Consider the following 23,231-nt stretch of genomic DNA (forward strand, 5'->3'; position numbering starts at 1 on the left):
TCATCCCACTAGACCGATACCCACGAGTCATACAGCCCACAGGTTCGACATTGAAAACAGGACCATTCAGAGTCATACAGCTCACGAGTCATACAGCCCATGAGTTCGACACTAGGTAAATAAAGTCCACGAGTTCGACACTATAGTTAAAAACAGCCCACGAGTTCGACAGATACAACACGGGGCTTAATGACGTATCGGTCTCGTGGGCCTTGTTAGCTTTTAATAGTGTCGAACTAATGGGTTGTAGGACTTGTGTGCTGCATGACTCGTGGGCTGTATGACTCGTGGGTGTCGGTCTCGTGACGTGCACCCGTGTTCATCAACCCTGCACCATGACGTAGTAAGAACAAGCTTCTTTTTTGTAATGTTGTTTTAGTTGATTTTGTACTGATATATCATTTTTTGTTTGTATCATATTATTATGTGTAAGTAAGTGTGTGCACGACTATTGTAATTTTTCATGTGAAGTTGGACCCTTCGGAAGACCAGCATGGCCATGAAGGCCGAGCTGAGCAGGGCAATATATCCCAGTTGTATTGTATCATTGTTATTTTTGTGATTTAACGGTGTATAAATAAACAAACAAACACGAACTGATACCTACGAGTCATACAGCCCACGAGTCATACAGACCACGAGTCGTACAGCCCACGGGTCATACAGCCCACGAGTCATAAAGCTCGCGAGTCATACAGCCCACGAACTACACACTAAGTGAACAAGGCCCCCTTGTTTTAATGACATGCCTTTTATATTTTCTCTTACATGATTTGCGCACTGTGACCTCACGATTGTTGGAAGTTTTTGTCTAGAGGGGACAGCACGTATATTTAGTAAAGTCTTTGTAATTCTAAATGTTTGATTGGAGAGTCCGATTTCCCTGGCATGAATGAATGAATGAATGAATGAATGAATGAATGAATGAATGAATGAATGAATAATAAAGATAATGACAATAATGAAAATAGTAGTAGTAGTAGTAATAATAATGACAATAATAATAATGATAATAATAATAATAATAATAATAATAATAATAATAATAATAATAAAGATAATAATGGTTACTTGTATTGCACACTTGTCCATCTTTCTGTGCTCATGGCGCTTCAAAAAAAAAAATGAAAAGAGATATAATGTACAAACATGAAAACAGAGAAGAAAATGACAAGCAACACGCAACTGTATACCTGTCCAGAAAAAGAACGTTGTTCCAAACATCATATATTGCAGTTAGAGTCCTCCAGTGTGAGAGTAAAAAGTTTGAATGTTTCTGTAGCTGGAAGTTGCCGTAACTAAATAGGTAAGTGATTCCACAATTTTGGTCCCATTCTCTGATCACTAAAGCCACGCGACACGTTGAGGGGAATCATGGTAAAAACGTTTGTCTTCATCCCACCCCACCCCCACCAATCCAGGAATACTGCCTCCCCATGTTGCTACGACCTTGTGATCAAAGCTGAGGTCTGTGGAGCTGATTTGCCCGGAAAGCCAATAGATTTAACCAAACTGGGATTTACAGAGTCAGGTATCTAGAGCCGCGAGAATGATGTCTGCAGAGGCTAATGCTAACAAGGGCCGGGTTCCTGCCGGCGGGTTGGTCGCTAAATTGCAGTCGCTTGGCGCAAGAGGGATCAAGGCTGTCTGCCGCCCGACATTCGGTGGAGCGGCCGGAGAGTTCTTACTCAAAGATGAGCTTTGAAATAACTAGTTTATTCGTCTTCAATGTAAACCAACTTAATTGATAGACTGCATGAAAACAGTCAAAGAATATGCCTACAACCGTCAATACTGATCAAGTACATTTTTGCGTCAACATTTAAAGAAACATTTATGGTTCGTTTTTTATATAGATCAATTCATGTACAAAATATTGCTGTTGCTGACACTTATGACACTCTTTCCCTTAGAACACACCAGGATGATCTAAGAAACCAGATTCTTTCATGTCATCTCAAAGCCTGGTAAATTTCCTTACAGGAAATGTATGGTTTGGTATACTTTTGACTGATATTTTGCATTTGACAAGGACTTAAAGCGTAAAAATAAGGGAAAAACGCTATTTTCACAATAATTTCTGTTTTTCAAACCAATGATGTGCCTTTTTTATGGTACGTGGCATCTAATATCTGACCGTGTTCTGGATCTAACATATCAAGGAATTGTACCACAAAATTATAAGACCTTTATGAGCACGTATAAAATTACAGAGAACAATTGAAATACCAAAGTCCTAAACAGACGAACGTCCGTGATGCTTTTATTTTTATCGCTGTTGCAAATTCTACTTTGTTGTACCAACTGTAATGTATACAATTACAGAGAACAATTGAAATACCAAAGTCCTAAACAGACGAACGTCCGTGATGCTTTTATTTTTATCGCTGTTGCAAATTCTACTTTGTTGTACCAACTGTAATGTATACGAAAATTTGGTGTTCCACCTAATGTACATATCCTGCAAAAATTGTACGTCTGCTGGCTGTACATGGGACGTAGCATTCTTTTAGATACAAGATTATACTCAGGTTTCGTCACGGACGTGCGTCCGCTATTTATTAATAAAGATCGTAGCCCATTAAACGTTATTGGCGATACTGTTCTGAGTCGTAATCAACTAAGATCTAGCCACACAATAGTATGTTTGTTTTGAGTTTCTGTCCATCCCTTGTCAAATGCGAGCCGAAATTACATTTTTAGACAAACCTCCGAGAAAAAAAAAAAGAACGTCCGTGATGATCACGTGGGGCACCATCTTGCTTTGATGGCGAAGGTACATTTTACCTTTGGCTCTTTAGCCGAGGAGCTGCATGTCATGTTAGGAGCGGACTGGGGTTTGTCTGCAGTTTTTGGACCATACGATTCACCGAAAATCAAGCAAATAATTAATATTTTCTCTGAAAATTCACCTTCTAATCCCTCTCTGAGCAGTATGTATGTTGAAAGGGTGTCAAATTTCTTGTAATTTGCATTGACAATACCTTTTCAAATTTTTGACAGAGTTAGGAAGGCTACGTACTCTCTGTCGATTAGTTACCAGTCCTGGAACATGGCCCTACAATTGTAGTAGTGGAACGAACGTCCGTGACAATCTTAGCGAACGTCCGTGACGTATGCGATCCGACCGATAGGGATAAATTGTCTCGAAAGTGTTCTTTTTTCTTTAAAACTTTTAGCTTCAATTGCACCAAATGAGCTTAGAGCAGTAGTTTCAGAATTTCAGTGATCATGATGAACAAACAGTTTAAAATTTACTCGCAATTTTACGCTTGTTTTCCCTGTAATTATATAAAAACAGCTAAACACTAAAAACCAGGTTATAGGAAAATGGAATTTTGCGTAATCTGTAATTTCTGTGCATTTAATTCTTTTTTTTTCTCTGATGAGGTTTTGCAGACAATTTGCACTATTATAGGTTCTGAAAGTTTCGCTCACGGACGTTCGGTCCGAGAAAGGAAATTTCTGATAATTACAAATATATCGCTGTATACATTACGTTAATGTTACTTGAAAATATTACCAAATTACTGAGTCTCTCATACTCAAAAGTGAGTAACGTTCAGCATTCAATTTACCTGTATTAACATAAGGAAAACGTTTTACTGACGGATGTTCGTTGGTAGAATAAGTCCATGGATTATAATCATAGTAGGAGATAGAGGAACAGTGCCAGTTTTTAGTGACAGATGCTCTCCGTGTAATCTTTTGAGTAAGGTATAGCTGCCATCTCAAACAGAACACATCCAGTTTTGGTCTCCATCACGGACGTTCGCTGTAATTGTCACAATATTGTATGCCTTAATACATTCTTACTTTTCTCTTCACAACGATTTTTCTCTCATTCCCTAAGTAGCCTGAACATGCTGCGACCAAACAGAGAAAAAACAAAACAAAACAAATCCGAAAAGTCACATTCAAAATATATTGAAACAGAAAGGATGAAATGACGGTCGAAGTCTGTAATGGGCATGTGTCAAGAAGAAACGTAAAAGTTTCAAAAGGACGTGGAAGCAGTTGAATGGAAATGAGAGGAAACAGAGAAGGGATCGAGCTCCAACACACAGAGAAAAGAATTTCTAGTGCACTCCCGTTATACCGAATTCCTCTGGAGGAGCTTGTTTGTTTGTGTATTTTTTATTCGTCGATGCGTAGTCATAAGCGAAAAAAAAAATAACGCAGTATACAATCATTGTCTGATGAAAGCACGCAAGTCCTCCGTCTATCATGACACGATGTTTTTTATACTCATCAATTATAATGAAAAGCAATGTTGATTTGCAGTTCTGTCCCAGATGTTTTTTCATCATTTTACTTTTAAGAGACAGAGAGATCTTCAAGTTGTTTATGCTCCTGTGCTTACTTTGCAAACACATGTTAAAAAAGTGATGATTTAGTAATAGGTTTAAGGTCGCACTTTGATACGTTCGCTCTTCCAAAGATTCGTTACTCCGAATGTCCAAAGGTTTGTTATTCCGAAAATGAAAAAAATGGTTGGTACTGTAGTTAATTCAGGTTGTTTCTTATTAGAAACTGTTCTTATTCCGAAAGTTTGTTAATCCGAAAATTAAATATTAAGGTTCACTATTCTTTAGGTCCGTTCTTCTATAAGTGGAATGGGCCTGATGTTCGTTTAGGTTAAAACGATTATATTGAGGTTTTGAAATCTGGAGGATTTGGTTGTTAATTTGTTTCTCCACATTTGGATAAACGAACCTGATTTTTCATATTCCAATTAACAAACCTTTCGATTAACCTTCGGAGATTCCTGTCGTTCCCGAATAAAAAAGCTTCATGATTATACGAACCTTAATCAATTTTCGGATTGACAAACCGTATGAATAACGAGCTCCCGAAATGACGCGCTACAATTTAATGTTTGTTATAAGAACCATATTATATTGTATAATATCGAAGTCACAAACATCCATCCATGTTATATGGACTTACTGTGTCTTGTTATAACGAAACTTCGGAGTATCGAACCTTATATCATTTCTGAATGATATAATAACACAGATTCTCCTCGGTAACAGTGTGTAACACAAGGAGCAAACGCAGAGGGATTTCTTCCTAGACACATTGAAACGTATTTGTTTGTCCTCCCGAGCTAAAACTTCGTATTTCGATAACAGAGCACATTTCTTTATTTTTCTATGTCAATTCTTTGTCATATGTAGCTATCATCATGTTCGTTATAAGTAGATTTTGCATTGTACACTTCAGATAACAAATTTAGAACCTGAATGTTTACATCATGATTACGAAATTTTGATAAATATATTCGTTCTCAGGGATGGACTACGTCACTGAGATTACACGTACGTTTGTACATTCATTTACGAGAGATGGAAAAGTGTTTTCTTTGATTCCTCAGCATGGGAAGATAAACAAGCCTTTACAACTGATAATTGGTAATATTTATTTAGGATTTTGCAGAGGAGTCTGTTCTGGACATGAAATAGCTGTTTGTTGAGAAAAGAATGCGTTTCCAACTCAAGAGAACTGCATTGTTCAATATCTTGTTTGTTCCGAACGTCCGTCAGCTATAAGCGACCCTCCGTGATGAAAACTATGCTATGTTTGTTGGGTTATAGAGACTTCCAAGATCAGATTCATATTCAAAAAGTATCGTATTATTTGGGAATAATGATTAAAGTGTGGGATAGTGAAATAAGGGGTCAAAATATTGAGTTTCTGTAAAATGCGCGTAAATTGGAGAAAGTGTTAGCGGAAGAGTAATATTTCAACAGAAATGACGAATTTGGTTAAATTATCAGTTGTCTACCATTACGTAAGGTTCAGAGTAAAAGCTTAATATTCTGCCAACACGTACACATGTCCCTTAAGATATTTCTTTACGATTTTAAAATGAATCAGATCTTTGCAAACTATGTTAACCTGTTCCATACGGGAACCTGGTGGCCTATGTATTAAGGCTATGGGGAATCCGGAATTCAGTATGGAACGGATTAAATGGTATTCAAATGTATGTGCAGTACTCTTCCTCACGGAGTTCGCTGCTCTGGACATGCTAAACTTCCGCGGTGAATAAAAACTTGTTCCTCCGGGAAAATCCTAATATAATTGGGTTCATATTAAAGCTTGAATTATACTCTTTAAGGTAAGATATTCGATTTGGAGAATTTCCTTTCTTTTTAAATGTTGCGTTGTTTTGGCTCAATTGTACATCGTTCAAAATTCTGACCCATATATAAATATTGTGTGCAGAAATAAACCGTAGGTGAATACAGCGTAAACTTTGTTCCAGTTTTGTTTTTTGTTTTTTTATCTTGTTATCTTGCCAACACGTGGACAACCTACTCAATATATATATATATATATATATATATATATATATATATATATATATATTGAAACAAGAAAAGTATGTGTGTGGCACACATACACACACTATAGCTTCTGACCACACGAGCAAAGAGAATTAAGGGTTTGGGACGAACACCGATCTAGGGCTTTCAATAGCTCAGTCGGTAGAGCACCGGTCTAGCAATCCGGAGGTCTCGGGTTCGAATCCCGATGAAAACCCATTTTCTTTGCTCAAAGTTTTCGCTATATGTATATATATATATATATATATATATATATATATATATATATATATATATATTTATATACATGTATACATGCTGTATGTGAGATAATGATACTGTATGTGAGAGAGAGAAAAAGAGAGAGAGAGTGCTCGCACACACGTTAATAAAATTAAGGCTACCATGTTTAAAGCTTGTGGGAATGGCAGTACTAGACTCGAAAGAAATTAAAACAATAAACCTTAGTTGACCCTTTACAAACGACGTGACAATTTCTTTTTGTTCATTCTTTGGCCCTTGAATTTATTTTATTTTATTTTCTTCCTTAGTAACATTAGCGCATCAACAATTATATACATTCACTGGACTAATACAAGTTAAGACAAAGTTGGTCAATGAGAAGCATTTAAGAAACGAGTGGAAAATAATTGAGAGAAATGACAGAAAAAAAAAAGTATCGTAATTCACAGCATCGAATATAACACAAAAACTTCGAAGGTATGCAGAGATGCATACCATTATAATAACTTTCCCCAAGGAAATGTTTTCACTGAAATCTAATCATTAAATCATTACTTCGTCCAATTTGTCATGATTAAATAGCTTCGAAAATAAAGTGCTAATACCGCATGTACTCAATCAAATATAGAAGTTTTCCGATACATCAAAGTCGTTCATCAATAATCATAATTATATAAATATTTAACTTACATAACAGTATGCCTCGGCATACAAAGTGACCATAACCAACAAAATACAGTCGTCTTCAACAAACATGTAGGCTACGGTGTTGCAAAGTTCACATATCGATAAGCTATTCTGGCGAACACACTACATGTATGTTGATTTGCTGCCATGATTATTGGAACATAGTTAGGTTCTTCCGAATGCCTTTCTGCCTGATTATTCTCTAAGCATTGGCTATTAAATAGTCAGTGAGCGTTTTGACGTCAACTACGGGAGAGACTGCTAGTCTGTAGACTATACACTGATGTTACATATATAATTTATGGCAAAGCATAATTTGTGATATTCGTTATTCCGACGGTTTGTTTTTTATGAAAATAAATTAGGTTCGCTCTTCCGATGGTTCGTTTATCACATGTTTAGCCGAAAATTATATAAGGTTCGTTAATTTGAAAATGAAAAGAAGAAGCGTACTAAAGAGCCTTCGGAAAAACAAACTTTTTTTTTTCATTTTTGGAATGACAAACCTTATGAATAACGAGCCTTCGGGACTGCGAAATGTGACTAGCATAATCATGCCCCTTTTAGACAGAAACTCCCTCGACATCAGTGAATCTGTGTATAACATTGTGCTTACTGCTGAAATAAACTCATTATGCATTCAGCACAGTAGGAATTCGTTACAAACATGAAAAATATCAACTTTGAATGGTTCGTCATGAAAAGGTATCATTCGCACGTCGCATGCAGAGAATTACATTGACGTAAACATGTATTCTCGAAAGGAGAATGCCATTATATTCCTTACAGGCTTTTCACGTCTTATTACAAAAACATCATGCTCGTATGAATCTCGCGTAATATGGCAATATTAATGTCAGCTTATTACCACAAGAGATACTAGGGAAATGTTTGGCGTTATAAGCAAACAACGCAGATGATATTCCTAAATTAGATTTACTCAAATACAAACGCTTGTAGCGAATACGTAATATCGTGCGATTCTCGCAAGAAAATGTCTGAACGTATCACACATCATTTCAACGTAATAACAAATTGCATAGCAAAAACAATTCTTCCTTTATACAACAGTTCAATGATATGCAGACAAGTCATATAATGCTTCGGTAGTACTTTAATTCCTTTGTCGCATATCCACTTATATAATGCCCTCTTGTAATTTTTCACTGCGTATATAGCAACGAAATGTTATTGTTTGGTACACCATTTGGACCAACCATATATCACACATGCGCCATGACACAGAAAACATACGGAGAGAAGGCAAAACTTTACGGGTTACCCAAGTCTTCTGTATACTGCTACACAATTTGCACACGTTATAGTTTGTAGAAAAACGTGATACTGGGCTGTCACGAGTCACAAAATTCAAGTTTAGGCTGTCCCAGCACGCAAGCTGTACGTCGAAACGAACTCCTATGTGGGACAGATTATACACCGCGCCAACGGCCAAACATGTGTCTTATTTAAAAACACTCAACGATAATGTGTTATGATAGTAAATATCTTTTTGTCATATAATAATGCGTTGTCTAACACGATTGTATCATAGTACTTTTGTCACATCACACATTGAATTGGGTAGGTTACACAGAGCGTGCTCTTAAAGTTACGATTGGTGTCATCCATTTCTATTCATCAGAATTGATAATTTATCATATTCACAAAGACTTTATAAATATCATTAAGTATTGTCCAATATTCTAAGTCACACGTTAAGGCTTATATCTTATGAAAGCTGAATACAACGCGCCTGAAATAAACAAATGGAAAGTGATTATACCTATAGATTATAACAGCTGTATAACATTAAAGCTGCTGTTTCTGAGAATTTTTTTTTAAAGTTTTCGCTCAAGAACAGTGAGAGTGAAACATAAAGAATACAGCTTGCTTTCATCTGAACTTTTTATAAGTACTCACATATCGTTGAATAGGCAAGGATAATTTTTCACGTAAATTCATTACAAATTATTACTATTTACATAAATGGGTACAATCAGCCGGGAGCAGAGGTTTAAGATAATCATACATTACTGTTTTATCTTTAAATATTCATCTTAGGTAATCCTACCCTAACTGGGAATAGAAGCATGATGGGGGGGGGGGGGATTTTCAACGGTGACGAGTCGATTGCAACTGAAACAATCATATCGATATCAAAATTAAGACGCATTGGTACCTCTCATCTTAACAGCGGCGGCAAAACTGAAATTTCGATTAGATATTATAACAATTACGTTCTCTGCAGCACGATTCCGTCAATCGCATGTGAATACCCACATGAAATTAGGAAAATTTTTCCAAACAAAAAATCAATCTTGATGTTTTATCGTTCTGTAGAAGCATACTCGCTGGAAGTTGTTCTCGCTATCTTTGCGAATTAATCACTTCAGAATATCAAACGTTGCAGGGAAATTTACTTGGTGATATAATATGCATTATTGGTAAATGCGATATGCTGTTAATTCTTTCTCCTGCACCAAGTATTTGATCCACATAGAAGCTTGTGTTTTCTTTGTCTGTTTCTTTTTTTAAAATGGTATAACATTTCATTTTGGCAGGTTTGCAGGTTTTCCTGCTTTCAGCGTTTATTGTCAAATATATCAAGCTACACATGAAGGGTGAAATTCAAGTGGTTACACAGCCAACAACGGTGCCTACTGGGATTAATAAATTGTAATATAATATTATTCTCACACACGGTCTTCGAAACCAAGCAGAAGTTTTTTTCAATATACGTCATACACATTGACTGCCACCAACACGTTAGTATAACGAATATCATAATGATAATTATTACTGCACTGCAGCGGTGAGTCTTTTCACAGTTTCCCGCCAAAGCGTCGAAGGAGGTTCTGTATCTCTCTGTTAATATTTGGCACAACTTGACTCATTAACAAAAATGATCACTTGTAATAATAGCAATAATGATAATGAATAATAATAAGAATAATGTTGATAATAAAAAGTATATAATAATAGCGATTGTGATCCCGGGATAGCCTCTTCAGTGTTGCCACTGCTCTACCAGAGGGCCCTGCCATTATTATCACCCTAGCGTTGCCAGGTACCCATTTATACACCTGGGTGGAGAGGGACGTGGTGGGTAAAGATATCTTGTCCAAGGATGTACAGGCTCTTGAAGGGATTCGAACTGAAGATCTCCGACTGAAATTCAGGAGTCTCATCCACTATACCACGTGCTACCCCCCCCCCCCCGTATCTTTGACATACATGTATCATAATATTGTTACCTACATTGACTGCCACTTCTCTGGGATTTACACACAAGATCTTCAAAGAGCCCGAAAAGTCATAACAACTTTTGAATTGTCCCCTTGATCTTTATCACACAGTAACACTCCGCCTGCGAGGAACTACCAAAAACACAAAACTTTAGGATAATGCGATATAAGCTACACGTTTTGATTCAAGCATTCGTTTACAACGTGGCTGAAAGGTCTGTCCGCAGAAGATATATGCATCGTTATTACCAGTTATCTTGATCCACCAATATCTGACTCTAATTCTCATTAAACTAGAATCTAGCAACAAAGAATATAACGGATGTTTTCAAATGCATGGACAAAATGCAAAGGCATATCCTTTACTTTTTTTCTGAAATAGGTTAAAGGCAACCACACTTCGTTTGTTTTGTTTTGTTTTATACCAAAATTGAACAGAATCTTAGTCACCAAATGTCCCAATATACAATATGTGTTACTCTTTGTAACTGACTTAATTTACCTTTCTCTAGGTATATTGTACAATCTTCGAATAAGGTTGAGTATTGAATGCCTCGGCGTTGCTGTTAACTTCAAACAGTAAGAAGGGATGAAAACAAGACAAGTTATACATGTAACTTCATTCTCACTTTGCTTTAGCCTTTATCTAAGTCTGGCAGTCACAATAATGGACCTAGATGGTTATTCTGAGGCCACCACTGGTCGGTTTCTTTTGTGACTCCCTTTACTTAGAAAGCGATTCATTATTTGCACCTCATTCGAGCGAGCACGCGGAACACCCTGTCTGAAATGCTCAGAGATTTGCTTCCTCCATTTTGTTTTTCGGTGAGTAACTTCCACAGAAAACGAGCAATACAGAGCTCAATATTACAGCTTTCTTGCCAACAAAATAAGCTCACTCAAACGTACACAGCTATATTTCTTTCTTTTAAACTCTGCATCAAATATTCGATTGTGTTTTAAGGTGCGACGTGCATTTTATGTCATTTGAGATGGAGACGTAGCGACGTCACTTCAATACCACGGACCTGTTGTGGCCGAGGAGTCTTTGGCCGAATCTTGCACCTGGCTGGGATACAGAAATCTCGTAACTTTGTTGCGTAGCAACCGGATGAAGGAGCGCGGGAGGAGGGAACGCGATTGTTCCTGGCTGTAGTTGTAGTACCGCTCGGGATGTGCTATAACCTTCAATAGTTCCGTAAGTACCTCTTTATCCTGTAGAAAAAGACAGACATGGCAAAGACGAAATATTGGATAATAATGATAATAATGATAGGCTACGGTCTTCTTTATCCAGGGCCCTGCCATGATTATTACCCTAGCGTTGCCAGTTACCAGATACACCCGGGTCGAGAGGGGCAAAGTGGGTAAAAACATCTTGTCCAATTAAGGACGTAAGCACTGGGCGGGAATCGAACTCGGGTCCTCCCATTGGATGTCGGGAGTCTTCTCCACTATGGCACAGCACATATGAAAATCCCATTCATCCTCATACTGACCTTACACACCAGGTAGCGTGAGGATACCACGTAATGCAAAGCCTATTCCGACTCGGATACATTCGAAATCCCCTTAACGAATTGTGTATAGCTTTCGCACTGAGCTCTTTGTATTCAGCACATACCAGCAAAGTCCAGTCCTGCTCAGGTAACTTCAGGTGTCCCACAGGGGACAGTCCTTGGACCCCTATTATTCCTAATATACATCAATGATCTTCCATCTGGAATTGAGTCCAAAGTATGTCTTTATGCCGATGACTGTATTCTATACCATGAAATCCGTTCAACATCAGATGGTGCTGTTCTCCAAAATGACCTCCAGCGCCTAGAAAAGTGGGCTAAAACGTGGCTAATGTCATTCAAATTGCCAAAATGCCAGATGATCCACTTCACAAAAAGGCGTACCATTATTCCAACTTCATATACACTCTACGGTCATCGCCTTGCAGAGGTGTCACAACACAAGTATTTGGGAATAACCCTGTCATCGGATTTAAAATGGAATACACACATTGACAACATCACCAACAAAGCAAGCAGTATGCTCGGATTTCTACGGCGTAACCTCCATAGAGCCCCTCTTAATGTCAAAGTGCAGGCATGTAAGAGTTTAGTCCGCCCTCACCTGGAGAACTGTAGCCCTGTTTGGGACCCGCACACTTTGAGGCTTATCCAAAAAGTAGAGGCTATACAAAGGAAAGCTACCCGTTTCATAACCAACGATTACAATTATGGAAGCTCTATAACAACCATGCTCCAGAATATCAAACTACCTACCCTGGAACATAGGCGTCACATGAACAGTATCATATCCATGCATAAAATAATCTATGGCCTGGTTGATTTGCCCTTCGAAAGACATGGTGAATTCAACCCTGAACCACTTAGAAGGACCAGGAGTTGGAAGCCTCTTCAAATCAAGCTCCCTACTTCCAGAACTGATCTCCATCTACACTAGAAGTCACTCATTCTTCCCAAGAACCACCAGTAGATACTGGAATTCCTTACCACAAGCAATAACCAATATAGCTGATCCACGTTCATTTAAAGATACATTATCCAAACATTTTGAGTAATGTCCCTCCTACCATGACCTATGAACCAAAGTTGAGTGTTGCTCTACCAGGGCTGATCAACGTACACCATCAAGATCAAGATACACAATCAAAGAATCTCGACTGATGGAGTCGAACGTTACCTATACACGCTTTGATGCATACTTTCGCTGACGGGCAATTCTATTCTACCAGGTCTGCGCTATCCGTGGTTTTCGAATGTACCCTGGTAGCAGCGAATGAAGATCGATTAAATCGGGCCAACGTTCTCTCCCCACGCTACTAAGTATAATCAAGGAGGTTCAAGAGAATGGAATCACAACCGTCTTACAGTCCCCGTTCCACTATGCCGTTCTCGCTACGATTTGACAATTTTCTCAGGTCGGGAAGGATCGGGTAAAACCTGAGCCGATCTGTACACAGTACGATGTTAGAACGCTCTAAGTACGCTGCAGTTACGACTACCAAGTGCTTGCTACGCTCTTACTACGATGATCGGGAATGAGACATTACGATCTCTGCCGTTGCCGGTACGCTTTAGAACGATGTAGCTACGCTGTCAGTGCGATGTTGCCGATGTTATCCGATCGATGGACGCTGTATCTACGCTCTGAACGATCTATACGATCTTATCACGCTGTTACCCCGTTCAGAGAGCTGAAAAGTGCCCGATGTGCCCCGATGTACCCCGATTCGACTGTCGATCTGCAGTCAGTCAATATATTAGCATGCAGAACCGAAGAAATATACTGTGGACCTGAGGAGGCTCCTCAACTCACAGTTCTTTTGCAGCAATGCATTGTATAAACAAAGACGTGCTGATTTTTCCAAGGCTTTTTTTTTTGATGTACTTGCTTTTATAGTCCGTCTTCCTCCAGTTGTAGATGATTTCATATTCTTCAAAATTCTGCTATGTCCTCTTCCAGCATCAGGTGCAGTATCTCTTTCTTCGCCTTTTGGGTAGCTGCTTCGCTGCTTTCTTCTCTTCTTTTCTTTATCTCTTCTTCTTCTTCGAAAATTACAGCTAAAATTACTTCCCGTTCTTGTGCCGATGTTACTACGCTCAGAAAGACCTTGTTACGCTCATCCCGCTGCGTTTGCGCTGTCACTACGCTCTCCCGCTGCGTTTACGCTGTCACTACGCTCTCCCCGCTTGCCGTACGATTAAAAATAGGTCAATTTTGATCGGGGAGATCGGGAAGAAGTTTTGAACCGGTTCAAAATTTCTTCCCGATCTCCCCGATCAAAATTGGCATATTTTTAATCGTACGGCAAGCGGGGAGAGCGTAGTGACAGCGTGAACGCAGCGGGGAAAGCGTAATGACGGCGTAAACGCAGCGGGATGACCGTAGCAAGGTCTTTCTGAGCGTAGTAACATCGGCACAAGAACGGGAAGTAATTTTAGCTGTAATTTTCGAAGAAGAAGAAGAAGAAGAGATGAAGAAAAAGAAGAGAAGAAAGCAGCGAAGCAGCTACCCAAAAGGCGAAGAAAGAGAGACTGCACGTGGTGCTGAAAGAGGAGGAAGAGGACATAGCAGAATTTTGAAGAATATGAAATCATCTACAACTGGAGGAAGACGGACTATAAAAGCAAGGACATCAAGAAAAATCCTTTGAAAAATCAGCACGTCTTTGTTTATACAATGCATTGCTGCAAAAGAACCGTGAGTTGAGGAGGCTCTTCAAGTTCAAGTTGATTTATTTCACTTCCAACAAACAAATAATAAAAAATACAAAGAAACGCTCATATACACAGACGTCATGAAATCAGTACCACAATGCGATGAACAGAATAACATTGTAAAAGAGATGCAGGCAAATTATCAACAGAGATACAAATAACAGTTACGTCACTGTGGTAAATGCATACAAAATATTGCTGGAAATGGAGGGGACTGCTAAAAAGCAGAGCTTGTAGTATTAGAGTGCAGTCCCCTCATAGAGAAAAATATATAATTGCAAAAAACAACAACAACAAATTTCCCTAAGCGGTAGCAAAAAAAAGACAGAGTAATACACACATACATGCACACATACGGACGCACATTAACAAACACATGGCGGCTCTCTTGTGAGGAAAAAATTGATGAGAGGATAGAAAGATATAGTAGTGAAGAAGGTAGTAAGTCCGAGGTGGACAAGGGGGGGGGGGGGGGGGGGAGGAGGGGAGAGGAGAGGGAAATGGTGGGTCATAACCAGGGCACTGGAGGCACAGAAGCACGGGCTCGCTGATGAAGAAAGAGTAGTGAGAATAACGAAGCAACAACAACTTTGAAAATCAAAAGTAAAAAAAAGAAGAATGAATCGTCGAGGTCCACAGTATATTTCTTCGGTTCTGCATGCTAATAAGTTGACTGACTGCTGACCCACAGTCTAATCGGGGTACATCGGGGCACATCGGGCACTTTTCAGCTCTCTGAACGGGGTAACAGCGTGATAAGATCGTATAGATCGTTCAGAGCGTAGATAAAGCGTGCATTGATCGGATAACATCGGCAACATCGCACTAACAGCGTAGCTACATCGTTCTAAAGCGTACCGGCAGCGGCAGAGATCGCAATGTCTAATTCCCGATCATCGTAGTAAGAGCGTAGCAAGCACTTGGTAGTCGTAACTGCAGCGTACTTAGAGCGTTCTAACATCGTACTGTGTCCAGATCGGCTCAGGTTTTACCCGATCCTTCCCGACCTGAGAAAATTGTCAAATCGTAGCGAGAACGGCATAGTGGAACGGGGGCTTTACTTCCTTTACTAGATGTTCGATGCCGCCGCTCAAAAATATTTGAAGCATGTGCCAAACAGGATCTGCCACGCAGATAGGAAGACAATTGACTCGTGTCTCATTGCATAATCACCAGCCATTTTCTAAGGAAGATATGTCTTTGTGATGGTAATTACGTTTCGCTATCCCTTCTTATAAAAGATAGGTGGTACAGACACGAGGATGTGCGAATAGAAATTGCGCAAAAAATGCTGAAATAGAGATGAAAATTACTCGACTGGGCATACCCGGGCACTAATCTGATATATCTTTCAATAAAGAATTATACCTGAAGATTATTCCATGTTAGTTTTATTTGTCGGAATTAAGTGGAAAAGTGATAAAACCGGCTTTTCAGGATGGTACAGTTTGAAACATTTTCACATGATACAGCTCTGATTTACACTTTTGCACAAATTTCTGCACGGTATTGACTTTTGTTTTACTTACTTTATCATTAAGTGAAATTTCATTTCATTTAATAAATAAATAAGCAAAATATGGCCAATATTATGTTAACATTCAAAATGAATCTTCAGATTCCTAAGCAAGACGGCGGCTACGAACATCGATCATCAAAGGCACAAATGCCCCTGTGAAATTTTTTTGTACATCAATAGAAATCTGACAACTGTTTGAATAATTACAGCCAGTTGGAACTCCAACTCTTAAACCTCCTTGGTATGATACGTGATAGAATAATACCCAATACGTGAAGAAGAATCAATGCAGAGGAGCGTACAAGGCCTCCCTGGTACAAGTTTGTTAACACATAACAGGAAATATGTTAGTTAGAAAATTTTGATTTATCACACGTTTGAACAACATAAAAAGGAAGTATACTCTAGTGTTATCAAGTCTCCAGTAATACATGTATATTTTAGATTCTTCTAGACCGTTTTAGATTCTTTTAGACTCTCAATGCGTGGGCGTGTGTTTACAACGTCTGAACGTGACAGTGTGAGTCACAAAAGTAATCGTATCCACAGTGGTTGACTATGGAAAGCCATATGTGTACATAATGGCCTGAATTCGTGAAGGCGATTTAAATCTAGGCCATCTTGTAAGCGTGAAATAGGCGTACATTGACATGCGTGTATCAACGCGCGATTGTTACTGGACCTTTGTTGGAGTGCGCAATCTGTTAATCGTATACACGCAGGAGAAATTTGCTTATAACCAATGTTTAGATTTAAACCACCTTCGTGAATTCGAGCCAATATGTCGTCCTTCACGCAAATACACTAGATACTACAAGAACCAGGTACGATATGGCTTCTTACTTTGAGTATTTCCTGGTGATGATCTGACTCGTACAGTCGTCCGTCCTTTACGATATCTTCCATCAAGTATTCGTAATTTTCTGCAAGGGATGGGAGAAACATCAGCGTAAAAGATGCATTAAAATCACATCCCACACCAGGTAAAATAAAACAAACGGAATGACAAGGTGTCATGAAAATCGGACCTAAGACAAGTAAGCAATAATGACAATCAGTATAATTACTGTTTTTTTTATTTATAATTACTGTATAATTACCAAAAAAAGAAGTGATGTTTATAAGTTCTTGTCGAAAAATGAAATAAAACATTGAATTGAATCGAATTGAATTGAATTGAATTGAATTGAATTGAATTATAATTATCCAGATTACACGAAGTGATGAAATTATGGTTTCCTTTTCCCCATCTACCTAAACACAAATCATCACCGAATTTCCTTTCTTTACCCGAAATTGAAGTAAAAAGAAACCTTGTATCTATCGCAACCATTTTTGTTGGTGCAATTTATCTAGTGTAGCCTAGTCAGGGTTAGTACAACTGAATTCTCACAGAGCCCTGCAATTTTCGTTTCCCAGTAGGCATCACCAGGTTTCCACTCCTAAATCTTTGCCATATTATGGTCCTTGGTCGTAAAGGGACAGCGTCTTGTCCCTGGGATGAACACACCATGATAGCAGAATTCAATCTCCATATACACTCCATTCAAACTTCCCATTCACTCTACTGTTGTTTTATCAGCGTTGTTATCACAATACCATTCAATGATTGATCAATAATTAATCATAAACGTTACTTTGATCATTATCATTATCATTATTTTCATCCCTTGGATGTCACATACCGTCATATGTGGCGTAATGGATCCTAAAGCCTTTTGACGAGTTTGCTCCATCCGACGTAAACCGGATCCAAAGCCGTTTGGTCTGGGCTAAAAAGGCGAACGGGCGTGTCACGTTTTCGCACGCCCTAAATGATCTGGCCGAGTGGGGCGTGGCTATATATCAAGCAAAAATGATTAAATATAGAGACTACGAGGGCACGACTACTGTATGAAGATATCATTAACTGAATTAATGAACGAATCAACAAATAAACAATGCCAATAATAATCAGGCCCTATCGTAATCAATAAATCTCATCAGATTCTACTTAAGCCGAGGCAAAACTGTTATAGTAATGATATAGTTATTAAATGTTCTCATGTTTTCATCCTTTCGTATTGATACCTACGCCGAATAACACGTAAATATGGCAAACATGCGAAAGTATTACTAAATCTCTATAAATTTATAAATACTTTACCAGGAAACAACGTGTGCTTAATTACGAGACGAGTTAGTAAAGATTACTGTAAAGCGTAAACATTTCACACGTTTTGAAAGTTTTGTAGCAGTCAAGAAACAGTTTATTCTACCAATTAGGTATTCCAGATTCAAATCTGTGGACTGGATATATCTTGATATTTTCTACCTTTTGAAGAAAACCATACTCAATGAATAGGAGCATGTAACAGCCCTGAATATCTAAACCCGTCTTTCACTTAATGTCAGCTATATTCATGATATTAATTATATGGCTAGTTGCAATAGATGGATATCGAGTTTCTACCAAGATACGTGCACATTATATTAAGTTGTTATGATTTTCTCCTGTAGTTTGAATTTGAAAAAGGGTCAGGATTCGATCCCAGAACCTGCTCAATCACCTTTTCTCCGAATGACCACTGAATCTCCACAATTATCCTCCTTCCGGAGATATATTTCTGATACGACAAAAATGACCTTCCGTCCCGCTGGCGGTCTAATTTGCCAAATACACTGGGCGTTTGCTGGGTAGTCTCCGGGGAAGTTTGGGGTCTCGAAGTAACCGATGTATGGTCCTATTTTGCCTCGACAGGTTGTATCTGCAAAATACATGACAATAATATAATATGATATGATATAATATGATATAATATAATATGATATAATATAATATAATATAATAAATGATATGATATAACATAATACAATATAACACACAATTTATAATGTAATGAAATAAAATCTACCTGATGATTTCTTATATTAGTTATGACATGATATGATACAATGTAATATAATATAGTATAATACAATACTGAGTATATAATAACAATGGAATATTATTACAATGTATATTACTTGATTATAGGAACTTTTGAATAGAAAGCGATTGTGTCATTAATAAATTGATTAACCAATTTATTATGTTCCACTTTTATGTGTAAATAGCGCAATAACGAACAGTGATTCATTATCATGGTCACATATTCACCTGACGTATATATATATATATATATATATATATATATATATATACATATATATATATATATATATATATATATATATATTGGGAAAAAATTAATTTGCCATCACTTAAAGTTTGAAGCATTAAATGAATGTCTTTGAGACCTTTAAGTTAAAGGAATGGCATAGTGTTGGTTGAGACGAGGGTTCAGGTTTTAACTTTAATCCTCTTATGAAATATTAAAGAGCATACAATAAAGAGGAATTCGAAGTTTATTTGATGAAAATCGGTTTTGAAATGGCTGATGTCCAAAAAACAAAGTAAAACAAAGTGGTGCCAACAAACGGACCTTTTTGTTTGTTTGTTCGTTTTTTTTTTGTTTTTTGTATATCTCAGCTATTTCAATACCAATTTTCGTCAAGCAAACTTTGAATTCCTCTTAGAGTTGTATGCTGTATTTCATAAGAGGTTTCTCATTATCTCACCAAAATAAAATTTAAAAACTGTAGCCCATATCAACCAAAACTACGTTATCCCTTTAACACTGAGAAAGAAAATCAAAAGATCATTGCTTTATGAATTGGGGAATGAGAATGACGAGAAATCATCAACAAAATAGGTTTTTTTTTTCCACTTTTCATCCTTATCTTTGCTTCCATCTTCACATCCATCTTCCATCTGACAATAGAGATGCAAACCTTGTATGACGGCAAACTGCATTTAACAACTGACTAATTACCAAGCATCGAATCGGGTGGTCATTAATGTTTATCATGACATTATTATTACATGTATCATCATTATCATTATCATCATTATCAATTATCATCATTACTGAGGTTTTCGTAAAGATATATGCTCCGTCAAAGAGGATTTTGTTCTTGTACCTACTCTAATAGTCACTTTGTGCAAGACATACCTTTACACTGGTCTCCATCTCTCGAACCTTCCTCATCAGTAGTCGTGTTGCCAGGGCAACGGATGCAGTAATTCATAGCTGGATACGGTTGGTAGGATCCTTGAGGACACCGGCGACATACATGCCCGTCTACGTCATAATACATGCCGGGTTCGCAGTGTTCTGAAAGACAATAAAAAAAACAAGTAAAAATTGCAGTCCTGGTGATGTGTAATTGCCAAGAGTATATAATGCAGATTCATATTTTGTGTAGCTTTAAAAACTGAAGATAGGATGTGAACTTTAGAAATTAATCTTAATAGTATATTGTTTATATATCGTAGTGGAACTGTCAGGTTGTCTTTTGTTGTTGTGTTGTTGCTCTTGTCGAAGTTTGATACAGCGCTATGATTTGAATCGAAATGAAAAAAATCTGGAACGTAATCAGAGAGAGACTCTTGATGTTTAAAATAATGAGACTGGTGACTGCAACTTTTATGAAAATATTGTCACTGTTTCGTATGAAAAAATACAAAAGTTTTTGCACCCAAATATAAGCCAAGAAAAGCAAATAGGCACATGCAAATTTCCAATTAATTCCACTTTCAGTCAAATCTTTATCAAACTTTTAGATGGAATACTAACTATATTATCACTTAACGGAAGGACTTGAAACATTAACATAACCCTTTATAAAAGCTTACATTGATAAAAAGAAAAACCCATGCGATTCAAAATATTTGAAATATTGAATTTCATTCCTAAAATAAATTAATGGGTTGCTTTAATGATACAATCTATACTGAAAAATTCATGCCTCTTGCAAGACAGTCGGCAAACGAAGTGGCGCCCGTTGAGCTCGTTAGCAGTCCACCGTTACACGGCAGACAGTGTGTTCGACCCGACTCAGGCTGGTAGAAACCTTCTGGACACGGGTCACATGGCTGGAATCCATCCACCGAATATTCTCCAGGATGGCATTGCCCTGTTGGGGGTGCAACATCACAGGTATATTGCCCGGGGTGAGCCATTATCGAATGATTTATGACTATGATTGTAGTTTTTAGAAAATGAAGGCGACAAACTTTCTGTCAAAAAAGCGTCGACCAAAATGTTTTACACACAACAATGCGTTTACCTCTGGCAAACTACGCTGCTATTCAAATTGATGATTCTTCTGTCGAGTTGTGTTTATTGCAAACTGACTGACAAATTGCCCTTCACCGACGTAAAGAAGCTCCGATTATTCAGTGTTTTCTCAAATTTTCAAGAGCGACACGAAGTAAAGTACAAGAGTTTAAGGTCTTTAATGCAATTATGTTATCGAGAGTCCTGTGTATGAAATGTCAACGACGCGTGTTTAGAATCTCGTACGGAAGAGGTTAACATAGCGTCAGCTGCAGACATTTTGATTGTTGTAAACTATGCCAAGTTGCTTTGCATATTTCTCACAGATTTCAAGAAAGCAAGGATAAAAGTAAATTCAAAATGGCGGTTTCCATTTCCCCACAGCCACCCCCCCCCCCCCTCATGACTTTCGGGGCACCGTTTCATGAAACTTGTCAGTCACTAACAACTGTGTTAAGCTGGTGAAATCCATACATCTGATTGGCTGAGAACAAATTTGTCAGTGAAAATCTATGACAAAACACTAAATGAAAATGTTCCCCTGCAACATACGGGACCTACCTCCACACTCGGTGACATCGCGCGCACCAAACACGGCGTACTGCTGATCCTGTTGCGGGCATCTCTTACACTCGAGCTGTCCCTCCATGTCCTGGTACGTGCCCTCTTCGCACGGCACGCAGCCGCCGATGTTGGCATGATAGTAGGTTCCTATACTGCATGCGACTGATCGAGGTGGAAACAAAAACAAACAAATAATTGACATGTTTGGACGAGCATACTATAACAATCACACAAAAAATGATACGACACCGCAACACGAATGCAGATCAATGTTCCTCAAATCAAGATGAATGAATATTAGTTGGCTCTTCATGCAAACTCTTAAGATAACGATAGAGTTTGACGTACCATAAAGGCTTTCCAAATCTAAAGGACTGAGGAAGGGATGAGTATAGCCATTATGGTTGCCGTCATCGCAGGGTATACAAGAGTCATAGTGAAACATTTCTTTACGGACATGTTACACACACAAATTGTGTGAGAACGAATCGATTACGGGAACTTGCTCTATCACGTATAAATGCTAGATCTACAACCATATTCGGAAGCAACACTTTGGCCCGAATTCACGAAGGTGGTAAAATTGAAACCATGGTTTAAAGCATGGACAATTTGTATGGAGCGCCAAGTGTCGCATGGCCTATTTCGTTACGAAATCAGTCATTTCGTGGACGAAATGATCATTTCGTAACGAAATAGGCCATGCGACACTATGGCGCTCCATACACATTGTCCATGCTTTAAACAATGGTTCAATTGTACCACCTTCGAGACATGACGCAAATCTCTCGTTTGAAGAGGCTACACCCCAGTAAATAATGCCAGTGCATATCTTGGCAATCAATGACTTAAAGTCAAAGATATAAAACACCTGTTTCTTGACCCTGGCCTAATCTAAGCATCAGTCATCGCCACAGCGCCACAGGAGGGGGGGGGGGCACCGCGAGAGGAGGAGATTGTTTTGGTTTTGGCATGGGCCATGTAGCTCCATGGGGCGTGTGTGTGTGTACGTGTGTGTGTGTGAGTGTAGACATTCAGCGTATGCAGACAGAGCATGCCTGTACTGTAGTGACCGGAACTATTGTCATTCCATTTTGCTCTCCCCTTCTCCCTCCCCCATCTCTCCCCCCTCTCCCTCCCTCTCTCCCCCTCGCTCTCCCCCCCCCCCCTCTCTCTCTCTCTCTCTCTCTCTCTCCCTCTCTCTCTCTTTCTCAATGATCCAGTCAGCAGGCTGATTGTAACCAGGGAGGTAGTCTCACCTCCCC

The 23,231-nt window shown here is 38.4% G+C and overlaps 1 protein-coding gene and 1 non-coding gene across 2 annotated transcripts in view; one reads left to right on the forward strand and one right to left on the reverse strand.

Annotated features, from left to right (window-relative positions):
- Positions 1-6,475: 6,475 nt before the first annotated feature.
- On the forward strand, positions 6,476-6,549 carry Trnaa-agc (transfer RNA alanine (anticodon AGC)). Its single transcript has one exon. It is a non-coding gene; the product is annotated as a tRNA-Ala (tRNA).
- Positions 6,550-11,439: 4,890 nt separating this feature from the next.
- Positions 11,440-23,231, reverse strand: part of LOC139720119 (signal peptide, CUB and EGF-like domain-containing protein 2) — an 82,928-nt gene continuing 71,136 nt past the window's right edge. Inside the window, 7 exon segments of the mRNA XM_071631491.1 lie at positions 11,440-11,722; positions 17,105-17,184; positions 17,947-18,099; positions 18,811-19,008; positions 20,296-20,457; positions 21,092-21,259; positions 21,964-22,128. Of these exon segments, the coding sequence (XP_071487592.1) occupies positions 11,522-11,722; positions 17,105-17,184; positions 17,947-18,099; positions 18,811-19,008; positions 20,296-20,457; positions 21,092-21,259; positions 21,964-22,128 (1,127 nt within the window). The 3' untranslated portion in view covers positions 11,440-11,521.

Source organism: Diadema antillarum, unplaced genomic scaffold, assembly GCF_040938485.1.
Source record: "Diadema antillarum isolate AM-2024a unplaced genomic scaffold, OU_Dant_1.0 scf00000122, whole genome shotgun sequence".
Taxonomy (NCBI): Eukaryota; Metazoa; Echinodermata; class Echinoidea; order Diadematoida; family Diadematidae; genus Diadema; species Diadema antillarum.